This window comes from Cyprinodon variegatus, unplaced genomic scaffold, assembly GCF_000732505.1.
Source record: "Cyprinodon variegatus isolate N-32 unplaced genomic scaffold, C_variegatus-1.0 Scaffold193, whole genome shotgun sequence".
NCBI lineage: Eukaryota > Metazoa > Chordata > Actinopteri > Cyprinodontiformes > Cyprinodontidae > Cyprinodon > Cyprinodon variegatus.
In genome coordinates this window covers 86,067-99,282 of record NW_015150646.1, presented here as the reverse complement: position 1 = coordinate 99,282, position 13,216 = coordinate 86,067, and the positions used below count along the sequence as shown (strand labels likewise).

The 13,216-nt window shown below is 36.9% G+C and overlaps 1 protein-coding gene across 3 annotated transcripts in view; it reads right to left on the bottom strand.

The window, feature by feature from the left end:
• Positions 1 to 13,216, bottom strand: part of nwd2 (NACHT and WD repeat domain containing 2) — a 73,631-nt gene that overhangs the window by 50,756 nt on the left and 9,659 nt on the right. For 2 of the 3 annotated variants that reach the window (XM_015379543.1, XM_015379542.1), the window contains exon 3: positions 5,839 to 5,927. In XM_015379543.1, coding sequence (XP_015235029.1) covers positions 5,839 to 5,927 — 89 coding nt within the window. Of the gene's footprint in view, positions 1 to 5,838; positions 5,928 to 6,231; positions 6,296 to 13,216 lie in introns of those variants that run through there. The other variant, XM_015379545.1, reaches the window with a different exon arrangement.

Sequence of the window (13,216 nt, the reverse complement as noted above, 5' to 3'; positions counted from 1 at the left end):
TACTACTTTTTCATATTGGCTTTTCAAAATGGCCCTGGTGTAACTCTAGGTAATATTTGGAAATTATTTTTTAAAGGTTTTGTTAGTTTTACATATAAAAATTTTAATTCAGTTTATTTATATAGCGCTGATTCACAACACGTCATCTCAAGGCACTTTACAGTTCACCAGATCATACAGTCAAATTGATTAAACGTTTTCTATCTAAGGAAAACCAGTTGATTCCATCGACTCATTGACTCAAATGCAATTCCTCATACTAAGCATGCTTGTAGCGACAGTGGAGAGAAAAAACTCACTTTTAACAGGAAGAAACCTACAGCAGAACCAGGCTCAGTGTGAGCGGCCATCTGCTGAGGCTGACTGGGGTTCAAGGAGACAGAAGCAGAGAAGCAACAAAAAGCAGCTGTAAAAGGCAGCACCGTCCAGGAAACACACAACCAGGCAGACGAGCTCCGAGCCAGCTCCCATGTCAGAGGATGAAGGGAGCACATCCAGTTAGTCACAGTCAGAGAAACAGGACTACACTGGAAAACTGTGTTGTGCGATGCTATCTAAACCCCTAAGTCAATACCTTTTAGGACCCCGTTTTAAAGCAATAACAGCTGCAAATTTGTTGGGCAATGTCTCTGCTAAGTGGCAAAACAGTAAATACAATTTTTATTTTAAAGGCTTGGGAGTTTGTTGCAATGCATGGGATTACTCTTAAATATAACTCTGTATCCCATTCATTCAAATGTCTTAATTCTACGACATTTTTTTTCTACGAGAGACTGGAACCTTACTCCCTGTTTTAAGTTGCTCCAGAACATCAACCCGTACAAATACAAAGATAAAGTTTACCATTGTTTTGTTAGTGTTTTTAATGTAATATGGATGAAAACTAGTTGCTTATCTTGCCTTCTGTATACGCGGTTTTGTTTATCTGCAGGTTTCATGTGATTATCTGACGTCAGCTGCACGTCCTCTATATCAACCTGATATAGATGTCTCAAAATAAAACTTTACTTGGGCCAGAAGTTACACAGTGTTGTTTTAAATATTAACATCTTTTACTGTTGTACTTATTGCTGTTTACATAGAATGTATTTTATCATTACTTATGTAATTGTTGCTTTTCTTATAGTTATGAAGAGATGCTCTAGAAATGAATAGCTTACAATAATTCCGTGAACTGCTTATATGGATACAATACGTCAACCTGAAAAGTATTTAATAGAAAAATACAATCCAACCTGAACTGTTGGAAAGTAAAACTGGAATGACAATTAGGCCTCTTTCAAAATAACAAGCAGCCGTGGTGGAAACAGACAGTAATTCTTGTAATTTGGCCCTGCAAATAGCTGCTCTCAGTGTCTGTGTGGTGTCAAAAACACTTCTTTCGCCTTAGATGATTTAAACACAACATGTGTCTCCCTATCAACTTAATTGGTGGCTATTTGCAGAGATCCCTGTTAGGTCTTAGGTTTTTTTAAGCAGCTATTACTCTGTGCCACTCAAAACCTGCGACCTTACCATGAATTCCATGATCAGATTGATAAATGCTTTTTGTAGACTTAATGCAAGATAAGCCAACATCCACTGTGAACATGAAACCATCTTGTCTATCCTTCTGTTTTTTCTTTCAATTCTCTACTATTAGCAGTTTCTGTCCACACCTAGTTCAGTATTTAATGTGTTTATGGAAAGCAAGTACACAAGAGGCTAATCAAAACGATGAAAGGAGCCAGATACTAGGGAATAAAATTGGTAAAGAGGAGTCAGGAAGTCGTGCTCTGACTGAATGAGGACGCTACCCTCGGCCTCTGGGCTGGATTTCTGTGACCCATTTCACTGCGATTCATCTCGTGCAATCCTGCTTCATCCTGTTAGGGGAATGCTCCGTATGGAAACTGAGTCAAATGACGAGGGACTTGGGAGGGTTGGTGTTCGGCAGCAGCTATGGCATATGTGTGTCAGGGGATGTGCAGAAGCATCTGTGAGCATTGGGGAGAGAGTGAATGTGAAAAATAGAAGGCACAACCACTCGTAAATTACAAATCCAACAAAGAAAAAAAAAATGGTTCAGCTAGGCGAAGAATCCACAGCATGGAAATCATAAAGGATTTAACACAGCAAATGATTCATGAGCCAAACGTAGTCACACATATTGGCACGCTTCATCAGCGAGCAACAGTGCAAAGGTGATTCCAGCCAAAGAGGCAAATCTCATATGGAGAAAGTAAGGATGAGGAGGAGGAGAAGAAAAACGGGGAGGAGGAAGAGTAATGCAAGTGAGTCACAGTATTAACTTCCAGGTCTTCCGCATAATCATTTTAGCTCACTCTTCATCTCAAGCAGCTGAATCACCAGACAGACACGTGGTTCAAAGATTCCCCCTATCGTTTATGTTATAGACTCCAATTTTCTTGTTTACGGAAGGTGTGTAGCACCACAAGAGGCTGCCAAAGGTTCAAACTGGAGGTTAATCTGCCTTAAAAAATGTAAGCTAAAGCTACGATGTTCTTAAAAAAATAAAGTCAAGTACTGGTTGCTCTGGTTGCTAAAGAACTTTACTTCTTTGTTTAGTTCTTATAACTAGGTACTTAATGCATCATAGACAGAATTACAAAACTATTTACAATATTTTTGATTTTTGTTTCTTAAAAATAAAACAAGCTTTAATTGGATTTTCTGTGGTATGAATACAGATAGAAATGTGCCCCACATAGGTATTCAGTTACTTCAGCTGTCAATTAGTGCAACAATGGGCTCTGTGCATGACTCCACTACATCTTCAACTTAAAGAAGCTTCTTGGGCTCTGTCTGAATGTCTACCCTAATCATGATATAGGGTACTATATAGTGGAATAATGAGGGTCCAAACATCTGGTAGATGAAAAAGTAGTGGACTAGAAGTTTCCCCACAATGCACGTTTAAAGTAGTGATCATCCATGGTCACTAGATGAGCAGATACAGTGCCCTCCACAATTATTGGCATCCCTGTTTAAGATGTTTTCGAGGACTTCAAAAAAATTCTACTTTTTTTTTTTTTAAACAACAAAGAAAAGCAAAAAAAAAAAGATAATAAATAGATAATAAAATGCAAAAAAAAAAGAGAAAAATACAGCCTTTTATTTAAGCACATTACGTTGGTGGTAAAAATAAAATCATACATTTAGAAAACAAAAAATGTGAAATTATGTGTCCCACAATTATTGGCCACCCTATATAGTGATTGAGGGATTTAGGGGTTAGAGCGGACGTTCAGACACAGCCATGGTTTCCTGTCTATCTCTCCTGGATGAACTGACTAATCCAGGTGTGGCTGATCCCAGTAACCAGAGATGGCAAAAGTACTCACTTTCCGTACTTGAGTAAAAGTACAGATACTTGTGTTAAAAAATACTCTGGTAAAAGTGGAAGTACTGATTAAAATTCTTTACTCAAGTAAAAGTAACAAAGTACAGGCTTGTAAATTTACTTAAAGTATAAAAGTAAAAGTAGAAACCATATTTTTCATGCCGTTGCCTACATTTTAAATGGATGTCTGCCAATAGGACTAGATCTCCGTTGTGTTCATTTTCAATCATCTCGTCGTCCATACTACTATGCTAACGCCACCGCCACCAAGCTGCAATGATTTGCCGCCAATGAATACCGCCGAATCTGTCGATTCATCTTGTAGTGGTGCGTCAAATGCAACGTAGATTCCCATCCAATTAGATTGAATTTGGTATTGATGACGTGAAAAATAATAACGGTAACTCCATTGAAATGATTCAAAACTAAAGTAACGAGCCATTTTTTTAAAATATAAGGAGTAGAAAGTACAGATATTTGTGTAAAAATGTAAGGAGTAGAAATAAAGTCGCCATAAAAATAAGTAGTAAAGTAAAGTAAAAATATCAGAAAAATCTACTTGAGTACAGTAACGAAGTATTTGTACTTCGTTACTTCCCATCTCTGCCAGTAACCATGACAACCAAGGCAAGACACCAAGGCAAGACACATTTAGCTAATCCAGTAATGAAAGAAAGGAAATAAAGGAGCTTCTTTAAGTTAGAGAAATAGTGGAGTCAAGCATAGACCCCATTGTAGCTGCAAGATATAATTTTTGCCCAGCATAATCCTACCAGCATCGTGCTTTGAGGATGGTGCATTTCCTGTGATTCAGGATGCTGTGTAATTACAAATTACAAGCTGCACTTTTTCCAGCTTTCCTTCATTTTTCTATTCAAGCAACAATCTAATAATTAGATGGATTCTGACAACTAGTTACACCGGATTGAATTTAGGGGCATCAGAGTAAAGACAATTCACTACAAAAACAGTAAACAAATGTTATTTGCAAAAAGATAAAACTAAATCCTTTTTCCTTCAAAATAAAATACACTGTGTTAAAGAAGCTCTTAATAGGAACTGTTTCTAAATGCCAAGTTGGTGATAGTGACATCAGTAATATCAGAGCTTGGAGCAGAATATTTTTAGATGAGGATGACTCAAAGTTAGCTACATATAATAGATGTTAAGATGTTGAAAAAAAATGTAGTTGATGGAGAAAAGGATGCATAAAAAGATTCCGTAAAGAAGATGAATATCCTATGGAGATCGGTCTGCTTCTGAGTCACATTTTTATATTAGTTATAGGCATGTGCAAGCAGAACATTAAGTCTTATTTTTGCAATCTAAACATTTCAACAGGTTGAAGACTCTAACCTTGGTATTAACATGACTGAAACCTGACATATATGCATTTCACAATAAGAATGGCTGAGCAATATGTAAAAGATAAGTTGATGAGTTTTTATTTACCTTTTTCAATAATTAGGATGGATTCACTGAATTTAAATACGGAACATTTGTTATGAACTTATCAGAGACATTTAAAATATGAATTGATCAATACAAATTCCATACTTCTCCACACTTGGAGCAGTTATGTTCTGATGTGTAGAGATAAAGTATATAAAAACCTTAAACAACTATAATATGTGGCAAATAGGAAAAGAAAGAAAAAATAAATACAAAAACTGCCTATTTCTGCTTTGGGAAAAAAATATAAAATGTTACTGTTAATGTCTGATAATGTAAAGTTAAATGTTTATATAAACCAGTGATAAATACTGAAATAATTAGCTTTGTAATAAAACAGGTGAATTTCTGTTAATATGTTTTTGTGTGGAAGAGATGTAACTATGAGAGGCTGTAAAATATATAAAAAAGCCTCAGCATGTAGCACTCAGACCTGTCCCTGTGTAATTACAGTGTTTGAAACAGTCAGGCTTTAACTGGTCTGTTTAAAGCTGTTTGTGATCCAGACAGCCTCATTAGGCAGAGAATCAGGTGACCGCTGTCAGAGATTTCCCTGCATCAGTAATGAAATATCATTAAGCTGTCCAGAAACCCTCTCCTGTGTGTCAGAACCTCCCATTCAAAGGGCTCTGCTGGATTTGTTAAACAAACAAACCTCTAAAGGTAATCTCCTTACGTCCGTGGATTTGCAATACAAACAATCTTGATCAGTGAAACGCCGCAGGAAGCGCTCGCTCTCTGACGACAACAACAACAACAAAGGAAAAGCCCTCGTTTCACCCTGCCTTATCATCATCTACATGTGCACCAAACTTCACCAATGGGAGCCTTATCTTTGCCAGCCTTCTGTGTCCCCTTATAGAGAAACAGACGTTAGGTTCCAGCCTCTAACCCTTCCGAACAGCATCTAATAGACATAAGGTGTGTGCATATTTGCAGGCAACTATGAGAAACTTTGATAGTTCAAGGGAAAAACAACCAAAAAAGAAAAAACAACAACAAAAAAACAAAACAAGACATAAAAAAAAAATGCAACCCCTTACTTGGAATTCAATGCCATAGTTTTCCCTGCAGAAGTCACGCAGTTTGGGGTAGACGTGCTCTTTTAGTGCATTCCTCTCTGCTTCAGTGTCTGAAACACAAAAAATAAGAAAAACATTCATTACTGCAGCAAATAAATAAACTGGGCTGAAAATTTCAGAGACATTCAACAGCAAATGTCTCTTCAGATATTTATTCTATGTCGAGTTTTTATAAAGTATGTGTATAAAAGTTTTTAAATCAATATTTTTTTTATTTTGGACTTTTGACAACTGACTGTAAGCCTTTATAAACAAATTAAAAGTACAGAATACTCATGCACTGAGTATACCTTAAGCAGTCAGTGATCTAAAATAATAAAAAAAAAGACACTATTAAAATACACCCACACACACCTGACTGGAACACTTCCTTCATTCCCTCCTTAAAACACCATTTCTTCATGCTTGTCAACTCTCCATGGCTCTCCACTTTCTGTTCCTTTCATCAAGCTCTTTCCCCTCTTTCCCTACACTTAAGTGTCTCTTCCTCCTACGCTGTGCAGGACAGTTGCATGGGGTGGGGGCTGCTGCAGAGAGTGTGATGGGAAACTCAACCTCAAGTCCACTTGATGCAATGAGGTGAAATTGTACACTGGAGGGTAGAGATTTGTGCAAAAACATTGATTATGTGAGACAAAGCCCACCCCTAGTGAGCCCAGTGTTGTTAGAATAACCAAGCCTGAATTAACAAGGGATGAGTTAATGAGACAAATCGCTCCTACGGAAGCTGACTAGTACAATTATAAAGGGAAAATTAGTGTCTACAGTCTACCTCTCCACTCTGTTCAGCATTATTTGTGTGTGGTAATATCAGGGTTATTTGTTGCTGTTTTACTTTTAAAAATCACATAAAATTATAACAAACAGCCTGTATCTGTTATTTTTGAATATGCTTTATAAAGCAATTGTATTTGGATCTAATATTATGATACCTCACACCAGCCTTTTACAATCAGACCATAATTGAAACAGCTGCTGTCAGAATGACTAGGAGGCACCTCAGATCTTATTTTAATCACATAGAAGACAAGTCAAAGATAATATTATAATAATCACTCACATGTCACAACCCCTTGAAAGACCAAAACAAATTTCATAATGACCTTTCAGTTAACATTACACATATTTATTCAGAATCAACACAAAGGTTTGATAGATTTAAATAGTTTATATAATATATGTATATGTTATGTTATAAGTTATGTTAAAAAATGTGAGTCAGCAATTATAATCTAAGGTTATTTACAAAAAAAGTGAATTTTACAAAATGTGAATTTGTTATAGATATTCACATTGTGAATTGCGAGATGTCATTTTTTAAAAATATTAGGTCAAATTACAGTTTTTTGTTATTACATTGACCTTCATTTTTGAAAATTTTATAATTTGGCTTATCTAGCACCGCTGTTATGGAGTGCACACATACCAGTAATGGAAGGTATTTTCTTTTGTTAACATTTCTTTCCTTTGTTTGAGTTGCCATGGTGGGGGATGAGCCTCTTTCCTGAGGAACAAATGACCTAAGATGTACCAGTAAACTTTGGGAGGGATTTGTGTTTAGTTAGTTTAAATGTTTCCCTTATTTAATTGTCAGCCATCTTGTTTTCCGCTGTTTTTGTTTTTGGTTTGGCCAAAACACTGAATATGTTACCCTCATGTGTCATTGTGTTAGGTAGTGATGGTGAGATGAAGCCTAATGAGGTGTTAAACCGTTTGGGCAAATTGCTTCAACGATCTCCACAGTTCATCAAACTTAATGTTAACATGTCACCACCTACTGGTGGAGTGCGGAACTACAGTTAGCAATATAATTGCAATTTTTTTTTTTTTTACATTTAAGTTCCTTTGAATTGTTTATGATTGGTGTGTATAATAAAATCTTTTCTAATGTTTTTCGTGTGCATAAAATGTCTTAGAAAAGAACAATATTTTAAGGTACACTGTTTTTCTGTCATTTTAGTGACATAAGCTCAAGCAGTATTTGTGCAAATCAGGCAATGATAAGCAAAATGAAAGGTGTTAGCCATTTTTAGTCAAAAATAATAGTTTTTCCACAGTTTTGGTTTGGTTACATATAATCTTTTCCAAATATTACGGTCTATTGATTATCCACTGCAGCAATGGGGAAGTACACCCTCCCCCCTCCTCTTCCCTTGTGACGTACAATCTTTAAATTTTATCAAGCTATTATACATTAGGCGCGCTTCAGGACAGACTTTACAGAACCTAAAGTTTCTCTCTGTCCTGGGTCAGGCAGTGGGTCCATCAGTTTAACATAGAAATAGTACAGTGGCTTTCAACTGAGGAACGGGCCTTAAGCCGCAGTAACAGCTTAACTTTAATTTGTTCTCATCTGCAGAAAATCTATGTGCACAAAGTCACAACTTGTAAGTGCACTGATGGCATAAAAAAACTCAGAGGTTTCTGTCAAGGAGTTGTTGTCTATCTTTGCTTGATGAAGTTATAGCCCTAAATAGAACGGACCATAAATATTGGTAAGAGGTTGCAGTGTTTTGAATTTGACTGATGGGACCAGGCATGTCTATTTGCTACGGTGAAGGTGAATAAATAGACAATCGTGCTGTGCAGACTAAACTGCTTAAGAAAGATTTTGACCATTACATTTTTTTGCTCAATTCCGAACATGTCACACATAAATGGTATCAATTGCAACTGGATCATGTATGGAAATCCAAAACTGCCACAAATTCAATAAATTATCGATAAATTAATAAAAGTCGCAACATTTCTAACCTCAACTGTTAAATTGTTAATGCCATTTGCGATGCATGCTACCATCTGGCCTGTTTGGCATCCTGGTTGCAATAAAACTTTAAATAATCCTAAACCAGACTATTGAATAAATTGAATTTGTTCTTCAATTTCTGCTGTTGCATGCCTCTAACCTTGCATTTCTTCTCTTGCTAATACCGCGTAACAGCAGGTATTAGCTGTTCATCACCCTTTCAATGAACAGCAGTGTCCTCTAGTGGACGATAACAGTACATCACTAAAAGAAATTCCTTGAGCTGACACTATCAATTAATCGGATGGAATAAATCTTAATCTAATAAACCACAAATCAACAATTAATTATAAGTAAATATTTTTTGTACACCTCTAATTTACAAGCATCTTTTTTCTGTTTATTTTTTTCTTTGTTTGGTTTCTACTGTAGTGTTTCTTCTTCTTTAAAGAAAGCATGTCAGCCCTTTTTGAAACAGGACTTATTTCAGTGTAAAAGATGTCACTTTTTAACCAGCTTTGGATACCTTATTCACAAGATCTTTTTAATCAGCCGCAATTTACTGTGGGGTAAATTTAAGGGAAATCTTAGTATTTAGGCTTCAAAGATTTATAGTAAGAAATATAAATATAGCTGCGGGCATTTGTCCAAACAAAGCTTGTTTTAATGAGATCCAAGTTATTCATTTAAATCAATTATTTTTTGGGTCAAACTTAACCTTGTGTTTAGAATAGATAAAAAATATATTTTTTTTAATTTTGCTGTTTTTTCTAGTCCTTTGATAGACTGGCAACCTGTCTAGATAGGCACCAGCACCCCTCGTGACCCCAGCAGGGATAAAGCATGATGGAAAATGGATGGATAGTTTTTCCTGTATGCTTCAAAGAAAAGCAGTGTTTATTCCACACCGTATTACAAAGTGGAAACTGCACTGCTTATATATGTGTCCCACTTTCTTTTCCCGGAAATTTTTCACTATTCTCCAAATGGTTAGTGTAATGTATTCGGACAGGCCCAGTCTCAGTTTCTCTCCCTATCTGTGAGGGGTGTGGATGGGGAGTTAAAAACAGAATATGCCCCACGGAGGCTGCCCTGTGCAGCAGAAGAAGCTCACACATACGGGCAACAACCAGCCCCTCAGCTGCTGACCGTGTCATATGCAGCGTGAGTGGACGAGTCCAGAAATCCACTCGGATGTATCTATCTCTCATCTATCTTTAGTAAGGCTTTGGGCCGTGACCGAGCAGATATCAGCAGCCCCTGCAAAATGTCAAACCAATACCCAACCAGAGTAACTGTACACAAAGGAAATACAGACCCATACTATAAATGTTATCACCACCAAATAGGCTTAAATTGGAGGCAGGCCCATGTGAAAGAATGGCTGCCTTCCGTTTAAGCTTGTTTTGTGGCTGAGAATTTGTACAAGCATTAAGCAACATACTTTAAAGTCTCACAGGGTATAAAATATCAACCATAATGGCGGTGTTTATAGAATTAAAGTTTCCCTGGTGTGGTATCTGTAAGTGCATAAAGAACCCCACTTTGCCCCAATGCACTCAACTGTGTTGCTATTCGAGTTGTGGCAATAACAACAAACTGTCTCTTTCCTTTCTGTGGGATGATGATGAGTTATGGCAGCACTGACATATGTGTGGGTCCGTCGTCCACACAGCAGCCTGCAGAAGAACAAAGACTGGATTCTACAATCGCCTCCTTCCTCTCCCTGTGTGTCCATCTCTATAGTTTCCCCTTCTGTTTATCTGACTAGCGATGAACAATACAGTTTTCATATATGTGCTGTCAGCTTCCTTTATTCTCTCTGTCAAGGTCTTTTTACTTTCCTCTTTTTTCTCCATTTTCAGGAGATGTAATGGATGGACGCAGAAATAAGCTGCACGTCCCTGATGATTCCCTTTCAAGTCACTATTTTTGGACTAAGTTCCCAAAATAGTTTGAGATCTCAAAGAAACCTAAGCTGATGCTTTGATCCGTTTTTATCCTTTAGTCTAATTTTTCCCCCTTATCTAGTTAAACAGATAATGAAAAGAGAAATGCCACTTTAGTGGTCAGATTTTACTAACATCATCAAATAACAGTTTTACAGTAGTATTAGGTTCTAATAAAGGTGCTAATCCTCAACACTTCAGAGGACTTATATTCTCTCACTGCTCAATCAGGAAGAAACACTAGTAAAATCCATGTTGAAGGAGAAAAACCTATTTTCTGATTGTCTTAAACCCTGAAACGGTTTCACTAAAGGATTCAGAGGTATATGAAAGTTAAAACATGTGTCTCACAGCGTTCCCTTTTTTTTTTAGGTTAATCTACAGCGACTTCAGTTACAAGATTTCAAATAAGAAGAGTCCTATAGTTTTACATAGATATATTATAGGGGTGATATATATACTAGATATATATACTAGGGGTGTAAATAATAATCGTTTTGTATCGATGCATCGATCCAAAAGCCGACGATCCGATGCATCGACACGTCCACAAGATAATCGATTCATGTTTGTTTTTTTCCTCCGGTCTATTTTTATCCATTTGCTCCTGGGCGTAATTCTCCTCCTGTGCTGCGGTGGTGCCAAACCTAATTTTCCCTCCTACCTCGCTTCCTGGTTATACTCTTACAGCAGCGTGTTGCAGTAAGCTTGACACAGACATTTTTAAATTATGCTCAATATTGCAGCGTGGTCTGTGCTACACGCTGTGGGTCTAGATATGGCTGAGGCGGAGAGGGAGTGGGGGCGAGTTTAGTCTGACGGGACATGAGGACCAAAAAGAGCGGAGATCCAGGAGGAAAAAGGGTCTCAGCGGTATTGCGCACCTCGCTCTTCTTGCAGGTCAAACTTCACCAGTTGTTTTCCGCAATTTCGGTCATAAAACAAAACAAGCTGGCCTCCTGTCTGGGGCACTGTTTGCAGTCAGCTACAATTTGGGAGAGGTGCAGCGGAGCGTCTCTCAAGGGGGCGGTGACGTCGACACTCTGGAGCCGAGGTATTGCATTGAACTCATTGCACTGATTATGTGCAGTATTTTTGCAGTATTTCTTGATGCAACTTTTCTACTTCTGTTATTTGCTGTTCTTTCTAAAAAAAAATGCATAACGATATTATAGCTTTCATTTATTTTTTTCAAACTTGAAACTTTGTTTAGCCTGTAAGGTGTAAAAAAAAAGAATAATAATAAAAAAAAAATTGTAACCGATTAATTGATTAATTGAATCTAATCGAATCTAATCGAATCGCGGTGTATTCCTGAGTATCGAAAATAATCTAATCGTTGGGTCAGGAAATCGATACTGAATCGAATCGCCATGATGGGTGTGATTTACACCCCTAATTATCACTATGAAAAAGATCCATTAAATAAAAGAAATGTAACTGCTTGGACTTTTTTTTTTTTTTATGTTACAAACCTTAATTAATTTAAATGGGAATTTAGAGGTACATCTAACCATAGAGGGATCTGAAAAGTCTTCTCTGCATTTGTATGAGCCTTGTTGACCCCAAGAAACGGAAATTGAAGATCTCTCATTTTTGCAAAAACTGCTTAATCTCAGTGGGCTTGTTTGGAGAGCATCTGTGATCAAACCGTCAAATCTGGTTATGATTATGAATTTGTTTGCGTTTTGTCTCTATTGGTAATTCCCTTTAAAAGTATTTCCTTTCATATTAAAGCCTGCTAAGAGTCTAAAGTGAAGCCCTATAAAGATATCCAGTGACTTGGGCCAAAACCACCAGCTCCCTAGTCTCAGATTGACCTTCACATCTGAAACAGGACCTGTTTGCACTAATAAGTCTACATCAGCTCAGCAGAGAGAAGGAAGCGAGGGAAACGGGAAAGCTGATTGGTCCAGGATGATCTGAGCCTTTGAATTTATCCTCTCCATTTCTTTCCCCCTCTTGAGGTAAAGTGAAATATTAGAACTCAGAACTTTAAGCTGCTTAAAAGCTGTCAAACTCTTGATAGATTTAAGCCTATTAATTAGTTAGATGATAGTTTTTTAATGTTCGGGGTTTTCTCATACGACCTCAATCTAATCTGTGGTAACAAAGAAGACTAGAATTAATGTGGCATCTTTGTTCATCAGTTTAATTTCCTTAATTGACTTTTAGTTGATAGGTTTGATTTAGTTTAATAGAAAGTTATTAATTTATATTTTAATCTTCTGTTTACCTTCTCATGTTAGCTTTGAATCAAAATAAATCTACCTTTGGATAAATATACACAAAACTGTAGAGCAACTGTAATACAAACCACATTTGGTACGGAATTTAATTAGAAATTATGCGACTAAGAGAACATGGATAAAAAAATAAACACATATTAAAAAAGCACTCAGCAAATTTTGCTGCTACCGTGCTACTACCATGCCTGGATTGTGACTTTTTGAGTCTGATGCTGAGGCTGTCAACAGTCAGTGCTACCGTCCTCTGGTTTAGGGTGGGAACTGCTTGTTTCCTCCATAAATCACTACTGTATCTTAGAATTAAAGAAAAAAAAATCCTGAATCAGGATTATCACCAAAACGTAATGGATTGTTCCTTGGCATGATTCGATCTGATAAAAAACTTAATTAAAATC